Genomic DNA, 20,870 nt, shown 5'->3' with positions numbered 1-20,870 from the left:
TACAACTATAAACATAACAACTGAATGCTTTAGTGGTAACTGTGCACAATCCAACTGTGATACAGAAAACCCGCCATACAAACTTCCTTGCTTTAGCAATTTTCATAGTCGCTGTTATGACAACATTACTAAAGAGTGTTATATTTACTGTCCATCAAGTGGAATACCTCTGAACATTCCTTACATATGCGTTGAATGTGATGAATATGGTTTACTGGTATTTATTGCAATAGAAATATTACCTATCACAATCATGGTATTATTAATAATAATATTTAATATACAACTAACCAATGGATCTATTAATGGAGTGGTATTCTATTCACAAATAATATCAATAAGTTATTCTGTTTATTATTATTATTATTATTATTATTATTCTCGTGATTATTATTATTATTATCATGGCTCTGATATGTCAGTACTTCCACAGTTTGAAATACCATGCAATATATTTAATTTAGATTTCACTCCATTTATTTATAATTATGTTATGTGTATATCACCTAATACACCACCATTAGGAGTAATTTCCTTTTGGTATGTGATAGGATTCTATCCATTGCTCCTCCTTCTCTTACTCTATGTTTGGATAACATTGTATGATAAAGGTTACAAGTGTGTAGTATTTATTACTAGACCATTTCATCGTTGCATGGCTCGTTTCTGGAGTATGACTGGCATTGAACCATCTTTTACTCACTCTATAGCATCAATATATATACTCTGCTTCACTCAATTAGTTACCACTTCTTTCAAAATATTGAGCTTCAATGCAAACAGTATATTTAGCTTCAATGACACTAAATTATTTTATGATATGAATCAGGATTACTTTAAGGGGGTTCATGGTGCTGCTGGTTTCTTTGCAATCTTAGTGTTATTGTTTCTGATTGTTCTACCAACACTTTATGTACTCCTTTATCCATTCCAATTGTTTCATAAGTTATTAAATTGTTTACATTTGAGGAAACCGCAGCTACTGATATCACTGGGTGATGTGTTTACTGGTTCTTATAAGAATGGAACTGAGAATACTTATGATTATCGTTTCATGGCTGGACTATACCTACTGGCAAGAATAATCATTTTGAGTCAATTTGTTTATGGACATTATTCCATATTTTCAATACCAATTTCTCAAGCTTGCTGTTCCTTCTTACTAGCAGTAATAGTTATCATTTTTCGTCCCTTTCAAAGAAATATTCATAATTTTGCTGAATTTTTAGTCATGTTTGTAACTGTAGTACTTGGATGTGCAAGCAGTATAACTGGTTCCTTAGTTCTCCCAAGCTCACCTAACTATTACTCTTATTCTGCTACTGATTATTCAATACAATCACAATTTAGCTTTAAATTGTTACCAGCTGTCAATGGTCTAGTTTTTGTCATTATTATACCAGGTTATATAATCTACCAGGTATACAAAATGATAAAATCATGTTATCATTATCATAAAAGAAATAATCCAGTGGCTAACAGAAATCAAAAAGAAGACTATCAGCCATTAGTTGGTAATGATGTTGATTGGATTGCTAATCGTATGGAGAATCCACAAGAATATGATGAACAACATGTTCCTCGTAGAATGTATGATGTATCTGAAGAGGATCAACAACCCATTACTATTGCTACAGCTGCTACTTATGGCAGCATTCAGCAATGAAGTGCATGGCTACTTTTTTGAAATTAAAAATCATTTTTGGTTAGTTTGTTAGTTATTTAATTTGTTTTTGTAGGTTTTGATTTATTTTGTTTTTTAAAAATTAATTTTTTGTATTGTCAATACTGCATGCAACGACAATAATTCATTCTACATCTACCTGATTCCAATCAAGTCATGGAAATTTTGGGCCTAGCAAACTGGCAAGTGTACAAAAATATGGAACAGTGTAATAGCAATCTATATTCCAGCTAATGGAAACAGTTTTACAGTAATAGTAATAATAATGTTTAAATTTCTTTCTTAAATTCTACAATTGCTAACACTTTGTAATGCATTATATTAGGCCTGATTATATAATTGTTGCATTGAATTGGAGTCTTGACTCTTGAATGGAACCTTTTTGAACAACCCCCCAAATATATATAGGCTGCTGTTTTAAGAGAGTTGTGGTAATTTTACATTCACACAAGACCAATACAACATAGCCATAGCTGGTACTCTTAATCCAACTGATGATAATCCTGGGTATCTTCTGTCCTCATTGTCATAGCAACACTTGTTGCTATGATTGCTACATAAACATGAACCTATCTATTTTAGATTTTACTTATTTATTTTTGTAGTGAGTGAGTCATTCATTAGTTATTATTATTATTCTACCATGCCACTTTGCGATTGACCAATCAGATTGCATTATTGGAGGTCAATTATTTTTCATATAAAGGCCTTTCTACACTTGTCCACTTTGGATCCAAAATCAAGACAAAATCCATGATTAAAGCAGGATTAGCTTGTTCACACTTGTCTTGAATTGGGATTGAAGCTAGATCCAGTCAATCCACATCCAGAGGTGGATTGAAGTGGGTTGATCTCAATTAAATATTCATAACCTGTAGAAGCCAATGCAGTTTAATTCACTTTTAATTCTTCAAAGTAGCTTAGTGTGAACACAACCAAAGAGGATTCTATCTTAATAGGTTGCAATTCTGGATCCAAAGTGGACAAGTGTAGAAAGGCCTTTAACCTAGCTCGTAAAAATATAAACCTATCTCGTTAAATAATTAATTGATTGGCAGTTTGGTACTCTACGCTTATGCCAGGCTCTTATTAGTCCATTTGTCAAGTTTGGTTGATTCTTTACTGGCCTAGCCTGTTAGATATGTTGTATGTATGTCAACTGTGGTCTTATTATCAGCAGCTGGTAGTTGTTTTTCAAGTGTCATGGTAGAAGTTGGTTATACACCTCCGTATCGGTTTCTATGGTATTTATTAACCTCGCGACTGCGCGCGTCGCTCGGTTAATAAATACCATAGAAACCTCTACGGTGTACCTCGGTGCATGTGTATAACCTATATATACTTAGTTGACTAGTGGTTGTATCATTGTACACATCATGTGTGTTTTGTGTGCACTAGGTACACTTATAGTGATCAAGGACTGTATAGTTCTGATTTTATATAGTCATTTTGATTTGATTTCTTAATATTTTGATTTTAAAATTTGGCAGAATACTTTTATAGTGTTTCTTCAAAAAGTTGTTACTAGTGAATTCTTACACTAATTTACTTTCTATACAATTTGGCAAATAAAAGCACATCCTGAAAAGACACTATGAAATTGATGTGTTATGTAAACTGTCACTTTGGCACCTTAAGACATAGTGGCCCTGAATCAATGATGTCTCCTGGAGTGGTTCTTGTCTCTCTTCTTTCTCTTGTTCTAGTATATTCTGCTGCTGGTTTGGAGTGTAGGATCAATGTTAATTCATCTGATGGTATCAACAATACCTTTTGTACAACTGGAGGAGTTGGCAACATCAAATCACAAGTATGCAATACTGCATACTACCTCCCTTGTTTAATCAATGATACTAATAGCTATTGCCATGATAGTACAGGGCAGTGTTACATTAACTGTACATCAAAGAGTGTACTAATAAATGATCCATCTACATGTGTCAAATGTAATGAATATGGGTCTCTGATATTTATTGTAATAGAAATATTACCAATCACAATCATGGTATTATTAATAATAATATTTAATATACAACTAACCAATGGATCTATTAATGGAGTGGTATTCTATTCACAAATAATAGCAATAAGTTATTTCATTTATTATTTCCATTATCATTATTATTACTCTTATCATTATTATTATGATGGTGCAATTGATTTAGATATACTACCTCTGACTGAAATACCATGCAATGTATTTCATTTAGATTTCACTTCATTTATTTACAACTATTCATTATGTATATCACCTAATACATCACCATTAGGAGTAATTTCCTTTTGGTATGTGATAGGATTCTATCCATTGCTCCTCCTCCTCTTACTTTATGTTTGGATAACATTGTATGATAAAGGTTACAAGTGTGTAATATTTATTACTAGACCATTTCATCGTTGCATGGCTCGTTTCTGGAGTATGACTGGCATTGAACCATCTTTTACTCACTCTATAGCATCAATATATATACTCTGCTTCACTCAATTAGCTGCTACTTCCTTTAAAATATTAAGTATTAATCTAAACAGTTTATCTAACCTCAAATTCTATTATGATATGAAGCAGGATTACTTTAAGGGGGTTCATGGTGCTGCTGGTTTCTTTGCAATCTTAGTGTTATTGTTTCTGATTGTTCTACCAACACTTTATATACTCCTTTATCCATTCCAATGGTTTCATAAGTTATTGGATTGTTTACATTTGAGGAAGCAGCTACTGATATCACTGGGTGATGTGTTTACTGGTCCTTATAAGAATGGAACTGAGAATACTTATGATTATCGTTTCATGGCTGGACTATACCTACTGGCAAGAATAATCATTTTGAGTCAATTCATTTATGGATACTATTTCATGTATTCAATACCAATTGTTCAAGGTTGCTGTTCCTTTCTTCTAGCAGTAATCATTATCATCTTTCGTCCATTTAGAAGAAACATTCATAACTTTTCTGAATTTTTAATTATGTTTTTAGTAACAGCACTTGGATGCACAAATAGTGTTGCTTCTTTTTCTAATGATGGTTTTAGCATAGTATATGTAATTACAATAGTTGTGCTACCATGTGTCCATACTCTAATATTTGGCATTTTTATACTTTGTTATATGGTTAACCAAATAGACAAAATGATAAAATCATGTCATCGCTATCATAAAAGAAATAACCCAGTGGCTAACAGAAATCAAGAAGAAGACTATCAGCCATTAGTTGGTAATCATGACGATTGGATTGCTGATCGTATGGAGAATCCACAAGAATATGATGAACAACATGTTCCTGGTAAAATGGATGATGTATCCGAAAAACATGAACAACCCATTACTAGATATATTGCTACAGTAGCTACTTATGGCAGTGTGGATGAAGATACTGTTTGAAGTTAAGATTTTTTGGTTTGTTTTTTAGTTATATTTGTTTTGTGTAGGTTTTGATTGCTTTTGTTTATAAAAAAGCTTTGAAAAACTACCATTTTCATGAGGGGCTGACAATTATCTTGATCAATTTTGCAATTAAGAGAATTCTCTATTTATACTTGATTCAAATCATGATTAATTTGAGGCTCAAAAAGTACACAGCAAAGTAATAAACAATACAGTGCAAACTTTAAACAAAAGTGTACAAAGATAATGATATAGAGATAGTAATTCAGCAAATAGCAACAGTATAGTATCAAAAGAGACATGTACTCTTGATAGTATAATAATGATATAATGTTCCTTTCTTATGCTACAATGAGATGCTGCATCAGCAATATTTCTTCCCTTTCTCTCACTTTATATTTCTACCACATTATAGGCCTATCTTTGATTATGCTCTTAATTTTTAGTCTATAGGTAGAATGAGCTATTGTGAACCTCTTTTAGCTACAATATCTCCTTCTCATCTTTCAATGGTTTATTGATAAGAGTTATGTCAAAACAATCCATGAAGAATTTTGGGGTGTATTTGAAGAATTTTGGGGTGTATTTGTGCTTTCCAACCATCCATAGCAATGATGTCTCCTGGAGTGGTTCTTGTCTCTCTTCTTTCTCTTGTTCTAGTATATTCTGCTGCTGGTTTGGAGTGTAGGATCTATGTCAGTTCATCTCATGGTATCAACAATACCTCTTGTTGGACTGGAGGAATTCAAACACCTTGTGCTACTATTGATCTAGCTATACAAGGAACTGCTACTCTACAATACAACTGTTCATCAGGTATCCTTATCAACCTGTCTCCTGGTACATATACACTAGACACCACTAGTCTACTAGAGCAACAGCTACTGAGGAATAACGTGAGTATTATTGGTATGAGGGATGGTAGTAGATATGAAGAGGTTAGTATCACGTGTCTACATGTTTCATCTTCTTCATATAACTGGTTGAGGTATATTGTATTTGAATGTGTTAGTCTTTATAATTGTAACAATGTTCCTGTTACATGTGCTGAACCATCCTTTGATATTACTACACACAATGAACCAGTACTGGGTTACGAGATCTGTCTAGATTTACAGTTAGACTTTATTGACACTGACCTTTCTTGTTCTGACTATTACCAATATAATAGCAACTGTCGGTGTGAGTATCTTTCATTTACTGCTATGGTCATTGATCCTTCTACCAATAAAAAATTTGATTGGAATTATGAATTTGATGTTCGTATTAGTATTAACTCTTCAGTTGATCACAAGATTTATAGCATTTCAAAATCAAGCTGTTTTGACCCTGAAGAACCATGCTATCAAATCAATAAATGTTTTAGTGAATATATTGGTTTTGGTCCTGTTAAAGTTTCTCTTTACATTCAATCGTTTAAAGTAACAATTAATAAAACTCTTTATGTAACTGCTACATGCGAATCAGAAGATTCAAATTGTACATTAGATCTACCTACCTGTGATATGGGAAAGCCATCATATGAACTTCCTTACCGCAATAACTTCCTGAACTATAATGAAAACTCTAATGATCCGTGTATTGACAATACTACAGGAGAGTGTTATGTAGACTGTGCATTGAAGGGAGTACCTTTTAACAATTTTAAAACATGTGTTGAATGCGATAAATATGGTTTACTGGTATTTATTGCAATAGAAATATTACCTATCACAATCATGGTATTATTAATAATAATATTAAATATACAACTAACCAAAGGATCTATTAATGGAGTGGTATTCTATTCACAAATAATGACAATAAGTTTCCCTGTTTATCATTACTATAACTTTTTAATCAATATCCCATTAATATCACCAACTGAAGTACCATGCAATATATTTAATTTAGATTTCACTCAATTTATTTATAATTACTTTATGTGTATATCACCTAATACATCACCATTAGGTGCTATCTCATTTTGGTATGTGATAGGATTCTATCCATTGCTCCTCCTCCTCTTACTCTATGTTTGGATAACATTGTATGATAAAGGTTACAAGTGTGTAATATTTATTACTAGACCATTTCATCGTTGCATGGCTCGTTTCTGGAGTATGACTGGCATTGAACCATCTTTTACTCACTCTATAGCATCAATATATATACTCTGCTTCACTCAATTAGCTGCCACTTCCTTTAAACTATTGAGTTTTGATGCAAACAGTACATCTAGCTTTAATGACACTAAGTTCTATTATGATATAAAGCAGAATTACTTTGATGTAAAGCATGGTGCTGCTGGTTTCTTTGCAATCTTAGTGTTATTGTTTCTGATTGTTCTACCAACACTTTATATACTCTTTTATCCATTCAAATGGTTTCATAAGTTATTTGATTGTTTACATTTGAGGAAACAGCTACTGATATCACTGGGTGATGTGTTTACTGGTCCTTATAAGAATGGAACTGAGAATACTTATGATTATCGTTTCATGGCTGGACTATACCTACTGGCAAGAATAATCATTTTGAGTCAATTCATTTATGGATATTATTCCATAATTTCAATACCAATTTCTCAAGCTTGCTGTTCCTTCTTACTAGCAGTAATAGTTATCATCTTTCGTCCTTTCCAAAGAAATGTTCATAATTTTGCTGAATTTCTTATCCTGTTTGTAACAACAATTTTTGGATGCACAAGCACTGTTAATTCTATTCTTATCTCAAAGTCGGTTAAATCTGATATTGTTTTTGTAATAATATTAAACATTTTTCTATTTCTACCACTAATTATCAATGGTCTAATTTTTGTCATTATTATACCAGGTTATATAATCTACCAGGTATACAAAATGATAAAATCATGTTATCGTTATCATAAAAGAAATAATCCAGTGGCTAACAGAAATCAAGAAGAAGACCATCAGCCATTAGTTGGTAATGATGATGATTGGATTGCTGATCGTATGGAGAATCCACAAGAATATGATGAACAACATGTTCCTGGTAGAATGGATGATGTATCTGAAGAGGATCAACAACCCGCCTTTACTAGATATATTGCTACAGCTGCTACTTATGGCAGTATTAATGAAGATACTCATCGAAATTAAAATAACAATTTTCGGTTAGCTTCTTAGTTAATATTAAACTCTGCTTTGTGTAGGCTTTGATTGCTTTTGTTGCTATTTTTTTGAAATTGCCCTTTCAAAATGTGTCAGCCATTAATTTGGTTCATAATGTGGCACTGCATTGTAGATGTCAATAGCAAACTGTCAATCAAGATCATAGTGGTGAGACTGATATAGGTATATTGCATGCACTGTGTAGTTTGACAATATTGAAAACCTAATTTATTAAAGTTAAATGTGCTGTTGTTAGGTAAAGAATAATTTGCAGCAACAGCATTCCTCATTCCTGAGCATTGTAAGATTATATTATTATTATTCATAGCAGTGGGAGTGTCTCATTAATAGTTAATTAGGGTGTGGCTGAATCTTATTTAGGGCGTGGCTGCGTCAATGGTGGTGTAGCAAGAAGAAGAGAAGACAAAATGGTCAATATCACTTGCTTCTACTAACATTATTTATATTTCCTATAGTCTGGTGGATTCACAATAGTCGATTTCACCGTCCCTACCCGTGACAGCCCTGTAGTTCACCCGTGCGCCGAAGCACCTATCTGTGAAGAAGTAAGAATTGTATTATTGCTCATTTTTATGATTGTTAAGGATTCAGAATTGACTGTTAACAGTTATAAAGGAAGCAGTAATCCGAGTAGCATATATATTGCATAAGTAGCTTCTCCTTTCTCCCCATTTCTTTGTGGTTTGGTGGTTTGGTTTGATGTTCCATGGTCTGATATTACATGTACTGTGTACCACCTTTTATACCACCACCTGCACTCATCTCTTCTCTCTCATCCTCTCCATTGATGTACTGGGTCTTTACACACTTGTATACTGTCAGTTGCATGTATTATACATGTACTGTATAGTGTATATCAACATGTACATGTAAGACAGAATTAGACAGTTTGTATTCTTGTGTTTTTTTTGTGATTTAATTTTAATGGTCAATTTAAAATTTGACATGATACGAGTACTTCTACATTGTAATGAGAGTACATGTACATTGTAGTCATACAGTTATACAGTTATGTCTAGTTTGTATTATGAGTCAGTGATTGATAGAGAGAGGGTACTTTCTTAATCAAGAGTTCTTTCCCTAAGCTATAATTACTATTACTCATGTATCAACTTAACTGCATTACTGCTACCAATACTCTTACTATTACTAGTGTACCAAGTGTGAAATGTCAATTTAGCAACACATACAGTATACTGTTATTAATGTATACAGTTAAACCACAGTCTCCCCTTATAAGATATCCAATGAAATCCCCTTAGTCTGTCAATAGTTTTATTGTTCAATTGTCATGAGTTTTGTGGTATGATGACTGTAGTCCTTAGTGTGTGTCTGTAAGTTCATTATGTACATCACTCTTGGGATTTGATAATTATATTTGAATCCTTTTATCTCCCCCTCTCCTACTGTATCTCTCTCTCTCTCTCACCTTCTCCTCTTTCATTTACACTTCCTTTTTGTCACTCTTTTGTCTGTCTCTTTCCTTTTCTCCCTCTCTCTCCCCTCTCTCCCTCCCTCCCTCTCTCTCTCCCTCTCTTCTTCCCCCCTATCTCCCCCCTCTCTCTCTCTGTTTCTCTCTTCTAGTGTCGTGCTGCTGATCTTTGTTTCTTTGATCCAACCTGTAGCAGTTGTCAGGACGTCCTTTCAAAGTATGAGTCTCAAGCAAACCATTCACAATACAATTGATTTAGTATCTACATAATTAATTCACTTCTTATGTACATGTACTGTACTTTATTGTCTACTCTCTTTTCTATTTATATTTAATTTTATGTAGTCTACTATACATTATATTTATTATTATTACATTTATTGATGTTCTTATTGTTAATTCTATGTACTTGTACATGTAAGTAGTAGCTGTTTTTTAAATATGCAGAATTTAACAAAAGTACCACATGTGCATGTACTGTATTCATGAATGTCTTAATGTACATGTACATATGTGTTAACATGGTGGCATTAATATTAAGAACAATCTGCTCTGTGTAATTTTTACGTTTTGTTGAACATAATGTATACATAGAGTGATGGTACGTGTTGTTTTTATTTTGTATTTTTTACTCTAAAATAACGATTACTTTTATATCAGGAAGGAAGTCACCACACACAATATCGTAAAAATTACATGTAATTTGTATGTTGGCGTATCCATCTTATGTACATGTACATGTATGTACTGGTACTTGTTATGAACACTGTACATGTACATCATTCATTTTATTTACTAATCCTACAGTACAAGTACATTTGTATTTTAGTATTTGTTACCTTTCATGGTCCTCTAGATTGTAAATGCCTATCCCTCTTTGTACTCTTTACTACATAATATGTACATGTATATGTATACCTACCAACCAGTATTGTACTATTGTTTTTATCTATTTTTGGCACTTCTGTTCTATCCCTTTTCCATAACATACATGTACATGTACATATACACATGTACATGTACATGTACCTTTATCCTTATATCCTTATTTGTTCTTCTCTCTCTCTCTCTCTCTCCCTCTAGTCCCAAGACCACTATATCTCAGTTGTTTGCTATCATGAGGCAATGGATACCACAGACTCAAGGACACCTAACGCTATTAACAAGAGAGGTTAGTATAAGTGACATACATGTACATGTACATACTATACATATGTACATGTACACACACACATAATGTAGATAATATTTATATAAAAAACATTGTATGTACATGTATGTCATGTACAGAACATTACGAAAAATATTTGTCATTAATTTTATACTGTCTCTGATGTTTCTTTATTGATTTTACCTCTCTCTTAATCTCTTTCTTCCTCCCTCTCTCTCTCTCTCTTTTTGTAATGCACATTGTACATGTATAACCACTTACAATGTACATGTATCTTTATTGCTCTATCTCTTTCATGCATACTCTCTCATGTATCCTCTCTCTCTCCTCTTTCTCTCTTTTTTCTTTGTTTCTCTCCTTTTTTGTAATGCACATTTGTATAACTATAACCACTTGCAATGTATCTTTAATATTTTTTCTCTCTCTTCTCCTCATATTCCAACAGGTATTAAGAAGAGGAGCACATGTTAATGATAAGGATGGACTAACTGATCTCTCTTTGCTTCACTTTGCTTCAAAGGCGGGAGCTGTGGGCATAGGCAATGGTACCACAGCTGCTAACCTCGTTAACACTTTACTCAATAAAGTATGGGCCATTATTAGTTTGGATATTGTTAGGATATGATTGGGATATTTGTATTTGTTTGGATAAGTTTTAATTTTGATGTTTTTGGCTCGCTTGAATAAACTTAGTTTATTTGTACATGTACATGTGCATGCATTTAGATTAATAAAATTTTTTAAGAATTCATTTTGTGATAAATGAATCTAAGCACTCTTGCTGTGTACATGTATTAATATGGCATGGATGCACCCATTTTTCAGAAAAAAAGCAAAAAGCATTCGCTATAGTACAGGGTATTTTCTAAAACATTTGCTACTTTAAAAATGGCCGTTACTCAATTTTAATTCATTTATTAATCACTAATACATGTACATACATGTATATAATTCTTTTGTTCTTTTTCTCTCTCTCTCCCCCTCCTCCATTAAAGGGTGCCAGTACTGATCTAAAGTGTCATTGGACAGACATGAATGCCTTACATTATGCTGTGTTCTTTGATTGTGCGGAGGTTGTAGAATTACTCTGTGAACATAATCCAGGTGGGGATTTAGAGTATATGCACATGTAAATGTACATGGCTTGTAGCACTGTACATTTTGACCAAATTTTGTCAAAAATTTAAATGAGAGAATTCTCCATTTTTATAACTTTATCTGATACATATACATGTGAGCTGATTCCGATCAAATTTGAATTTTTTATGAGTTGCTCAAAAATTGGGCGAAAGTCCCTGTACTATAGTACAGGGATTTTGGCCAAATTTCATCAAAAATGAAAAGTATAGAATTCTCCATTTTTATAACTTTTTCTGATACATATAGGTGTACTTATGTTGCATAGAAAGTTTGAGCTGATTCCGATCAAATTTGAATTTTTTATGAGTTGCTCAAAAATTGGGCGAAAGTCCCTGTACTATAGTACAGGGATTTTGGCCAAATTTCATCAAAAATGAAAAGTATAGAATTCTCTATTTTTATAACTTTGTCTGATACGTATAGGTGTACTTATGTTGTGTAGAAAGTTTGAGCTGATTCCAGTCAAATTTGAATTTTTTTGAATTTTTTAAAGTTGCTCGAAAATTGGCCAAAAGTCCCTGTACTATAGTACAGGGATTTTGACCAAATTTCATCAAAAATGAAAAGTAGAAAATTCTCCATTTTTATAACATTTTCTGATACATATACGTGTACTTATGTTGCGTAGAAAGTTTGAGCTGATTCCGATCAAATTTAAATTTTTTAATGAATTTTTAAAGTTGCTCAAAAATTGGGCAAAAGTCCCTGTACTATAGTACAGGGATTTTGGCCAAATTTGATCAAAAATGAAAAGTATAAAATTCTCCATTTTTATAACTTTTTCTGATACATATACATGTACTTATGTTGTGTAGAAAGTTTTAACTCATTCCAATCAAGTTTAAATTTTTTATGAATTTTTAAAGTTGCTCAAAAATTGGGCAAAAGTCCCTGTACTATAGTACAGGGATTTTGGCCAAATTTGATCAAAAATGAAAAGTATAAAATTTTCCATTTCAATAACTTTTTCTGATGCATATACATGTACTTATGTTGCGTAGAAAGTTTGAGCTGATTCCGATCAAATTTAAATTTTTTAATGAATTTTTAAAGTTGCTCAAAAATTGGGCAAAAGTCCCTGTACTATAGTACAGGCATTTTGGCCAAATTTCATCAAAAATGAAAAGTATAAAATTCTCCATTTTTATAGCTTTTTTTGCTACATATACATGTACTTATGTTGCGTAGAAAGTTTGATCTGATTCCAATCAAATTTGAATTTTTTAAAGGAATATTTCAAGTTGCTCTAAAAATCCTTATCATAATCCATACACTGGACTTCTTTCCAAAAAGTCCATGCTTCTTGTCAAAGTCTTAATTCTTGCATTTACTGTAGTACATGTGTATGCAAGTACATGTAAATGTAAATTTATTGTACATGTACACGTTTTCATGTAACAAGTGTCATTTTTGCCGTATAATATTATTATCATTTATATTCATAGTACTGCTGACTACCATCTCCTCTCAGTTTGATGGAGGGAACTCGTTACACATTGCAGCTGCTAGCCTCTCACTGGCGTCTGCTAAGACCCTGGTTAGCTAATTACTGATGCATATTAATGTCCTTATGCTATGAGCTGATTCTAAAGTAAAATTTATTAAGTTATGGCCTTTTTGAAAAACTGGCCAATTAAAAAAAATACCTTGTACTTTAAAGCCCTTTTATTCCAAAAATTAACTTCGAAATGACTCTCAATTTTTATTCTTTTCTCTCTTTTTCAGTTGAAGTACAAAGCTGATGCTGGTTTTGCTGATGCTACTGGTCTCTTACCTCACGAGGTCATTCCACAAGGTACAATCAAATAATTATTAAAATCTTATTTAGTGTACATTTGTATATACATGTACATGTATATACGACGACTAGCCTAATCTGCATTGGTTTTGCTATTACTGTTTTCATGTGTTTACATTAATCCAGCAGCTGCGTTTTTATTGGACTTTATCATTCGTTTATAGACTTATCTGTTTTGGTATTCGTTTTTCTTTTGTTCGGATTTGATGTGCTTTCTTGTGTTTTAGTGTAAACGAGACCCTTATCCGACTAAAAATATATCCGTTTTACTTTAAAACGTAGTCGTGTAAACCAGGCCTTAGTGTACATTTGTATATACATGTACATGTAGATGTGTATATTAAAGCCATTAATGTTTGCAAAAGATGAGAAAGAAAATTTTTAACAATATGTGACCATAATTGACAAAAGGTACCTTATGGCGGATAGGAAAATTGGTCTTTATAGCCTAAAAAATCCAACTTCCTGAGCTCCATTAATCATAAAATTACTCCAGAGGATGCAAAAAGTTACTATGTAGCTTATAGAAACAATTGTTGACTAACAGAGCACTCACAGGTTGATATTTTTCATTTTAAAGATGAATTTTAAAATCCGCCATAAGGGCCCTTTTGTCAATTATGGTCACATATATGTATACTATATCCCAGTTCAGTTTGGGACGGAAGTGGAAGCGGCTGCGTGGAATATTTTCTGCTGCTGATAAGCAGTACAATAGCTGCTGGACTAATCTTCATAAAGGCCATCATTATCAGAAAATCTTGCTCTGTTAGCTTTTTAAAAGAAGAATTATCAGTTTGGGCGCTCAACTACATGTGCTTATGTAAACTATGACATCATGAATGTCATTGCAGTTAGCTTTGGTATGCCATTGGGTTTATAGGGAGAACCCGGTTTTCAGGGTTTCCAAGGGTTAAGAGACCCAAGGTTTCACAGATTTTGATGGACTTTGGTGACTAAGAACCTGTGAAAGTTTCATCCTTATCTCACTTTCCTATAAAAAGTTATTCCAGTTTTTCTTGTCCCAAACTCAACTGGGATATAGTATAGTAATGTACTACAAGCACATGTATTAAAATAATGTACATGTACATGTACAGTCAGGCCTGTCTATTCCGGACACCTTGGTACCCAATAATACCCTCCTGATTATGAACCTGTCCTTATTTCAGAGGTTCATTAATACACATTACTATTGTATTGGGACTGATACTACCTATCCTCATTATAGAGGCCTCCTTATTTTAGAGTGTCCACAATAGCAGGCTATACTGTACATGTACATTTATTATTCTGTTGTATTATTCATGTTTTATCTGTACATATACATGTACATGTATCCCTCCGTCCTTTCCTCTCTCTCTCTCTCCCCATACAGTCTCCTCTAATTCAGATAAACTAATAGCTAAGGAGCTGAGAGACTGTTTACATGAGGCCTCCTTATCTCGTCCTCCTATTAAGACTGTCCGTCGTTCCGAGTCACCTTCAGCTCATTCTCTCTCCTCCACTGGCACTCGTGGGTCCCGTGGGTCACCGGCCAGTAATAAACCAACGCTCTCTGTCACACCCACTTCTAACTTGAAAGGAGGTAGGCTTGTATACATGCATGTACATTTATTTGTATTTGCATATTAAGATATGTACCTTATTCATGTACATGTACATGTAGCTCCAAGTTTTTGTCAGTCATAAATTTTTTTAAGAATTAATTTTTGTCAATAGAATTTTTTGCCATTTCTGTACCCAAAGTTAAAAATTTTGTCAAACAAAAATACCTGAAGAATTTGGGGAAATTTTTAACTGATGAAAATTTGGAGCTATACGGTAGTACATGCACTGTATGTGTGTGCTATTTTAGCATGTACATGCAATGTATTATTTTAGCATGTATTCCATTATAATTATTATCAATCATTTCACTTGTAAAAGGTCCAGTAACATCAGAGTGGCTGTACTATCCTAATACAGTACAGTCATTAAGGTTATTGTTTTATATTATCATTCAGTTAATGACAGCAAGTCAAGTACTATCAATAGATTCTTTTGCTTCCATTACATGAATGGATAAATGAAAGGCTAATCCATCTCAGATTAGAGTGGATCATTGCACATCTACATTCATTGCTTGGATTGGAGGTGGTTTAGTACATGTACTTTCTTAGACAATGCATTGTTAAGGACAGATTGTGTTACTACAGAACTTGCAGGAGCAATTGATGGGTGTTATACACAGTGCTTTTATTACATTATGCATAGTAACAGCATACAGTCTATGGTAATGCTATATGGGAGAGTTGTCATAGAGAGGTAATGCTGTTATTCTTTCAGTGTTAGTATAGTATTGTATCTTTACAACTGCTAGCTATTGAGCTATTGTAGAAAAGATTGATCTTATTCCTCCCTTTATGGTGTGACCTGTGCTTTTGGAACAATGGAACTTCAGTTCAATAAAATATCATTAGGCAATTAAGGAAAAAAAGCAACCAAAAAAAACAAAAAAACCAAATGTAACGATACAAATAAGTACATGTATATCAAAACAGCAGCAAAAATTAAAATGATAAAACAATTATAGCAATAGCAAGATAACTATACTAGAGTTATTCTGTATACATAGAAACCAAAAGTTATCGATGTAAAAACAAGCCTAGCTAAAATATACTAAACAAAGCACAAATGTAAAGCAAGCATGCAGTGTTTATGTTAAATGCTACTACCAACTTTAATGAGTACACCTAACAGTCCAATGAATATTGAGATGTAGGCAATGTTGAGGTTGAACTTGACATGAGCACAAAGGATGTTCAGACGAAAGCCATAATTCTTTTCCTTCAGGTAATTAACGAAAGCTTTCCTTTTATCATTTTTCTTGTTATTATTATTTTTAAAATTAATGCTATTGTTCACATCACGAATGAGGCTCTTTCTTGACTCAGTGACACCAGCAGCTCTGATACATGGATAAAGGAAGAAGAAGGAATTAGACAGTGCAAGTAAAGCAATTAGTGCAAGCTCTAAATTATGAAAGCCAATCCCAGAGTCATGATCGACTAATGTAGCTTGTATCTTCTTGTTAATGGCTTCAAAGAAAAATGAGAGAGAGAGAAAGGAAGTTATGATATACATAGCCCAATGGATGAAGAACCACATTTCAAATGGTGTCTGAGTTTCAATGGCCCTTCTAATGAAATTCTTATCTTCTTCCATAAAGTTCTCAATTGTGTCTTTATTCTTGAACAGACCCTTGCATTTGTTCTGCACTCCATACATCACCTTTGAGAAAATGAAACAAGTTGATATGGTGCAGAAAAGCGAGTAGAAGTATGCTGCTGCTGTGACTTTTTCAAATACTGCAGTGGCAGCAGTATTGTATTTATATGTGATGCCACTGCTTTGTGGGAGAAATTGTCTTTTATTGTAGTGAATGAAGAACACTATGCACATGCTAATCAGCAGAGCAATGCTGAATAACCAAAATATCCAAAACCTGATCCATTCATTCCCATCAAGTTCAGTACTTGTTTTTTTGCCATTTTCATCATTGGTCTGATTGTAATTGTCATTAAATGGATGAAGTGGGCTCAGTACTTCGGGAACATTTTTGCCTTGAGGAACATTTTCACCTCCAGGAACATTTTCACCTTCAGGAACATTTTCATCTCCAGGAACATTTTCACCTCCAGGAACATTTTCACCTCCAGGAACATTTTCACCTCCAGGAATATTTTCACCTCCAGGAACATTTTCTCCTCCAGGAACATTTTCTCCTCCAGGAACATTTTCGCCTCCAGGAACATTTTCGCCTCCAGGAACATTTTCGCCTCCAGGAACATTTTCGCCTCCAGGAACATTTTCACCTCTAGGAACATTTTGATTTCCAGCAGTCACATATTCATCTTTACCAAGTATTGTAACCCATGGTTCATGTTTTCTAATATACAGAGGACACAGGACACAATATATAAAAATAAGATAAGATATTGTTCCTGAAACTGTTGAGAATAGTAGGACAAACTGTTCATATGCTATGAAATTTTTTATTTCACTGGCTGTGATATTGTCATTTATCTGGTCTTAAAAGAAGAAAGTAGATTAATTAGATTAGAAAGTAGAAAGTAGAAATTAGAAAGTAGATTAGAAGAAAGTAGATTAGAAGAAAGTAGATTAGAAGAAAGTAGATTAGAAGAAAGTAGATTAACAAAGTCGCTTTTGTTTCTTACCTGGATTGCTTGTTGCATCTAACAGTAGATTAGGTAAACCATCCCCTGTACTTGACTTATCATATGTCAATATGGTGTAACACACACTGAAATACTGAATAGGACAAGCTATTGCATCATAGAATATCAATGCTGTTGGCCAAATATTAACAAGAGATCCAATCCCTACAATAAAAGCTACTGTGTAGATAGTAAAGAGACTGCTAAGGAAAGTCTTAAATCTTTCATTATTCCTATCCGAGAAAAGTCTACTGCCTTTTATTTCATGGGGTACATATTGACAAGTAATAAAACATATTATTCTGAAACCTATCCATGAGAGTGTAGTAAGTATGGCGCCTGTGTATAAAAATAAAGTTACTATGTGCTATATACATTAAAACTTACAGAATCTTTGGAATCTTTGGTTGTTTGAACACCTATCAACCAAGTTTGAGCAATTCTTGCATCTTCTTAACTTAGGCTTCTTTTTTCTCATCCACATATTCCCTTGGTCCATTTTTTGCTGAGGTGGCTATTTTAGCAGTCTTTACTGAATAGTTTAAACAGAGAGAGTTATCTCTGGTTTAAATAACTGAGCCCGCCCACTGTTAGACTTGGTGGGTGTTCAGTCAATATTATTCATATACATGAATATTATTAGTATGATGTATGCATGCGTTGCTGCATGTATAATAATTAATCTATAATTTCTATTCTGTTTAGCTCGTAAAGGTTCTAAAACCGATTCCTCCTCCTCCTCAACAACGAAACACAATGTCTCTTTCTCACGTCAAGACTCCAAGCCATCATCATCATCTCAACAACAACAGCAGCAGCAGTCATTACCCTCACAGGCTGGTACTGAAGGACCGGATTCCTCAGGAGCTATAGAGGGACCCAGTCCAGGACTGAGTAGCTTACCAAGTACGCAAGCGTCAGGTAGTCCTGATGAATCTGTAACACTGGAGAGTCTTGGAGTGAAGGTTGGGGATAGAGTTATTATGGATTCAGGGAGCAGGAAACAGAAGGGAAAGGGAAGGAGGGAGGGAGAGGGAGAGAGGGAGGGAAAGGGAGGGAGGGAGGGAAAGGGAGGGAGGGAAGGAGGGAGAGTGGGGAGGGAGAGGAAGAGAGAGGGAGGGAAAGAGGAAGAGGGAGAAAGGGAGAAGGAGGGAGGGAGGGAGGGAAGGAAGAAGTTTAACAGGAGAGGAATTACACTGGATTGAGAAAGAGAGCAAGATATATTAAAGAGAAGGTGGGAGAGGGGAATTACATTGTAGTTTAATTACTATAAACTTACAATGCATGTAATTTTGGTATTTTTAATTTTATTGTTGAATTCATTTACTTTAATTATTTTAATTATGTGGTGGAGTAGTTGTAGTGAGTTGTACTTATTGTGTAGTAATACAATAATAGACTAAAATTCAAATAATAATAAATAATTATATGTTCGTTTGTACTATTTATACATGTACATGTCGGCCCCACTCTACCTTGTTCATCATTTCTCTTCCTCTCTTTCTCTCTCTCTCTCTCTCTCTCTCATTCCTCTCTCTTTCTTTCTCCCTCCCTCTATTCTCCTATTAGAAAGGTACCCTGAGGTTTGCTGGTGACACCATGTTTTCTTCAGGAGTGTGGGCTGGTGTTGAGTTAGATGATGAGTCTGGAAGGAATGATGGCTCTCATGCTGGCATTAGATACTTCTCCTGTAAACCAAAAAGAGGTACATGCATTTATAATAATTACTTTTTTAGTATTTTATCAAGATGCAGAATTAAAATACATTTACATATAATTTAATGTATAATAATTACTGTATACATTTATTAATATTTTAGCTTTTGCACAAAATATTTTATATGTACATGTACATGTACATGTACATGTAAGTCTATTTAATTTTGTACTATGTTAAGAAAGTTCCATTATCCTTATTATTATTTTAAGACTATTAAATTCTTGTACATGTACTTAATTAAATCTGTCAAAAATTTACATTTTTCTTATCATTATTATTATTTTAGGATTATTTGTTGCGCTAAAGAGGATCACTAAATTCTCTCCTCCTCATCGATCCCTCCCCCTCCCTCCAGTCACAGGAGGAGGAGCAGTAGGAGGGGCAAAGAGAACAGCTACCACACCTTCAGACTCGAGAATGAAGAACGAGTCTTTCACGACGGCACGAGCTTTTGAGGCTCATTCCAATGTGCAGATGTCTTCAGAGTTCCAGGTTGGGGATCATGTGATAGTGTCCGGGAGAGATAAAGGAGTCCTTCGATATGCTGGAGCTGTCAAGTTTGCTCCTGGGTAAGGTTGAATGTCCTACATTATTATTATTATATTGTACATTGTACATTGAATTAATGTAATAGTAGAGTGAACTTTTCCATAATAATTTGCTCCTGGGTAAGACTGAATGTCCTACTTACATGTAGCTGTACCTTATACCGGTTTATTTTTGTGGTAGAAAATTTTCGGAGATCTTACACTTCTAGGACTTCACAGAATTAATTTTTTGAATAGCTTGCAGACTGCACCACATGGCAATAGAGATGGGGATGCATAATTTCCACGATGGAGCAAAAAACATAAAAATTTGCGAAAATATTTTACCGCAAAAAATAAACCGGTATACGATATATTGTACATCGGATTAATGTAATAGCAGCAGTAGAAATTTCCATAATACTTGTACATGTAGTTATTGTACTGTATTTCTGTTGCATTGCTCTTCAGTAAAGCCATGTACTGTACATGGTACATGTATGCTGGCCTCATTGGAGCAACTTTAAAAATTCGTGAAAAATCCAATTTTGATTGGAATCAGCTCGAATTTTCTACACAATATAAGAACATGTATACGTATCAGATGAAGTTATAAAAATGGAAAATTTTCAACTTTTCATTTTTGGCAAAATTTGGCCCAT

The 20,870-nt window shown here is 33.7% G+C and overlaps 4 protein-coding genes across 5 annotated transcripts in view; 3 read left to right on the top strand and 1 right to left on the bottom strand.

Annotated features, from left to right (window-relative positions):
• Positions 1-665: 665 nt before the first annotated feature.
• LOC109585674 (uncharacterized) lies at positions 666-8,282 on the top strand. Of its 2 annotated transcripts, none has more exons than XM_020001806.1 (2): positions 666-851; positions 7,347-8,282. In XM_020001806.1, the coding sequence occupies exons 1-2, from the start codon at positions 674-676 to the stop codon at positions 8,165-8,167; spliced, it is 999 nt and encodes a 332-aa protein (XP_019857365.1). In that variant the 5' UTR covers positions 666-673; the 3' UTR covers positions 8,168-8,282. The 2 variants fall into 2 exon arrangements, with proteins under 2 accessions (XP_019857365.1, XP_019857364.1); XM_020001805.1 differs by lacking the exon at positions 7,347-8,282 and adding an exon at positions 5,033-5,147 and having other exon boundaries at positions 666-1,644.
• Positions 8,283-8,293: 11 nt separating this feature from the next.
• Positions 8,294-15,809, top strand: LOC109585671 (CAP-Gly domain-containing linker protein 3-like). Its single transcript, XM_020001802.1, has 10 exons — positions 8,294-8,347; positions 8,656-8,745; positions 9,785-9,849; positions 10,716-10,803; positions 11,249-11,389; positions 11,799-11,907; positions 13,389-13,480; positions 13,669-13,738; positions 15,120-15,329; positions 15,748-15,809. Exons 1-10 carry the CDS (start codon positions 8,294-8,296, stop codon positions 15,807-15,809), a joined length of 981 nt encoding a protein of 326 aa, XP_019857361.1.
• Positions 15,810-16,292: 483 nt separating this feature from the next.
• Positions 16,293-18,647, bottom strand: LOC109585673 (uncharacterized). The gene is made up of 3 exons (XM_020001803.1): positions 18,349-18,647; positions 17,962-18,300; positions 16,293-17,814 (listed from the first exon to the last, which is right to left on the bottom strand). The coding sequence occupies exons 1-3, from the start codon at positions 18,458-18,460 to the stop codon at positions 16,445-16,447; spliced, it is 1,821 nt and encodes a 606-aa protein (XP_019857362.1). The 5' UTR covers positions 18,461-18,647; the 3' UTR covers positions 16,293-16,444.
• Positions 18,648-19,149: 502 nt separating this feature from the next.
• Positions 19,150-20,870, top strand: part of LOC100639579 (CAP-Gly domain-containing linker protein 4-like) — a 9,073-nt gene continuing 7,352 nt past the window's right edge. Inside the window, exons 1-3 of the mRNA XM_020001804.1 lie at positions 19,150-19,195; positions 19,531-19,666; positions 19,968-20,250. Of these exons, the coding sequence (XP_019857363.1) occupies positions 19,561-19,666; positions 19,968-20,250 (389 nt within the window). The 5' untranslated portion in view covers positions 19,150-19,195; positions 19,531-19,560. The remainder of the gene's footprint in view (positions 19,196-19,530; positions 19,667-19,967; positions 20,251-20,870) is intronic.

The sequence above is a fragment of the Amphimedon queenslandica genome, unplaced genomic scaffold, assembly GCF_000090795.2.
Source record: "Amphimedon queenslandica unplaced genomic scaffold, v1.1 AMPQUscaffold_13026, whole genome shotgun sequence".
Lineage (NCBI taxonomy): Eukaryota > Metazoa > Porifera > Demospongiae > Haplosclerida > Niphatidae > Amphimedon > Amphimedon queenslandica.
This window is presented reverse-complemented; position numbering and strand designations above follow the sequence as displayed.

Coding starts and splice junctions, on each gene's coding strand:
- LOC109585671 (XM_020001802.1), top strand. CDS start 8,294: ATGTGGCACTGCATTGTAGATGTCAATAGCAAACTGTCAATCAAGATC. Junction 9,850..10,715: donor TGTCAGGACGTCCTTTCAAA/GTATGAGTCTCA, acceptor CTCTCCCTCTAG/TCCCAAGACCACTATATCTC. Junction 15,330..15,747: donor CACTTCTAACTTGAAAGGAG/GTAGGCTTGTAT, acceptor ATTATCATTCAG/TTAATGACAGCAAGTCAAGT.
- LOC109585674 (XM_020001805.1), top strand. CDS start 674: ATGACTGGCATTGAACCATCTTTTACTCACTCTATAGCATCAATATAT. Junction 1,645..5,032: donor ACTATTGCTACAGCTGCTAC/TTATGGCAGCAT, acceptor TACAGTAGCTAC/TTATGGCAGTGTGGATGAAG.
- LOC109585673 (XM_020001803.1), bottom strand. CDS start 18,460: ATGGACCAAGGGAATATGTGGATGAGAAAAAAGAAGCCTAAGTTAAGA. Junction 18,301..18,348: donor CCAAAGATTCCAAAGATTCT/GTAAGTTTTAAT, acceptor TTTTATACACAG/GCGCCATACTTACTACACTC. Junction 17,815..17,961: donor AGATGCAACAAGCAATCCAG/GTAAGAAACAAA, acceptor TCTTCTTTTAAG/ACCAGATAAATGACAATATC.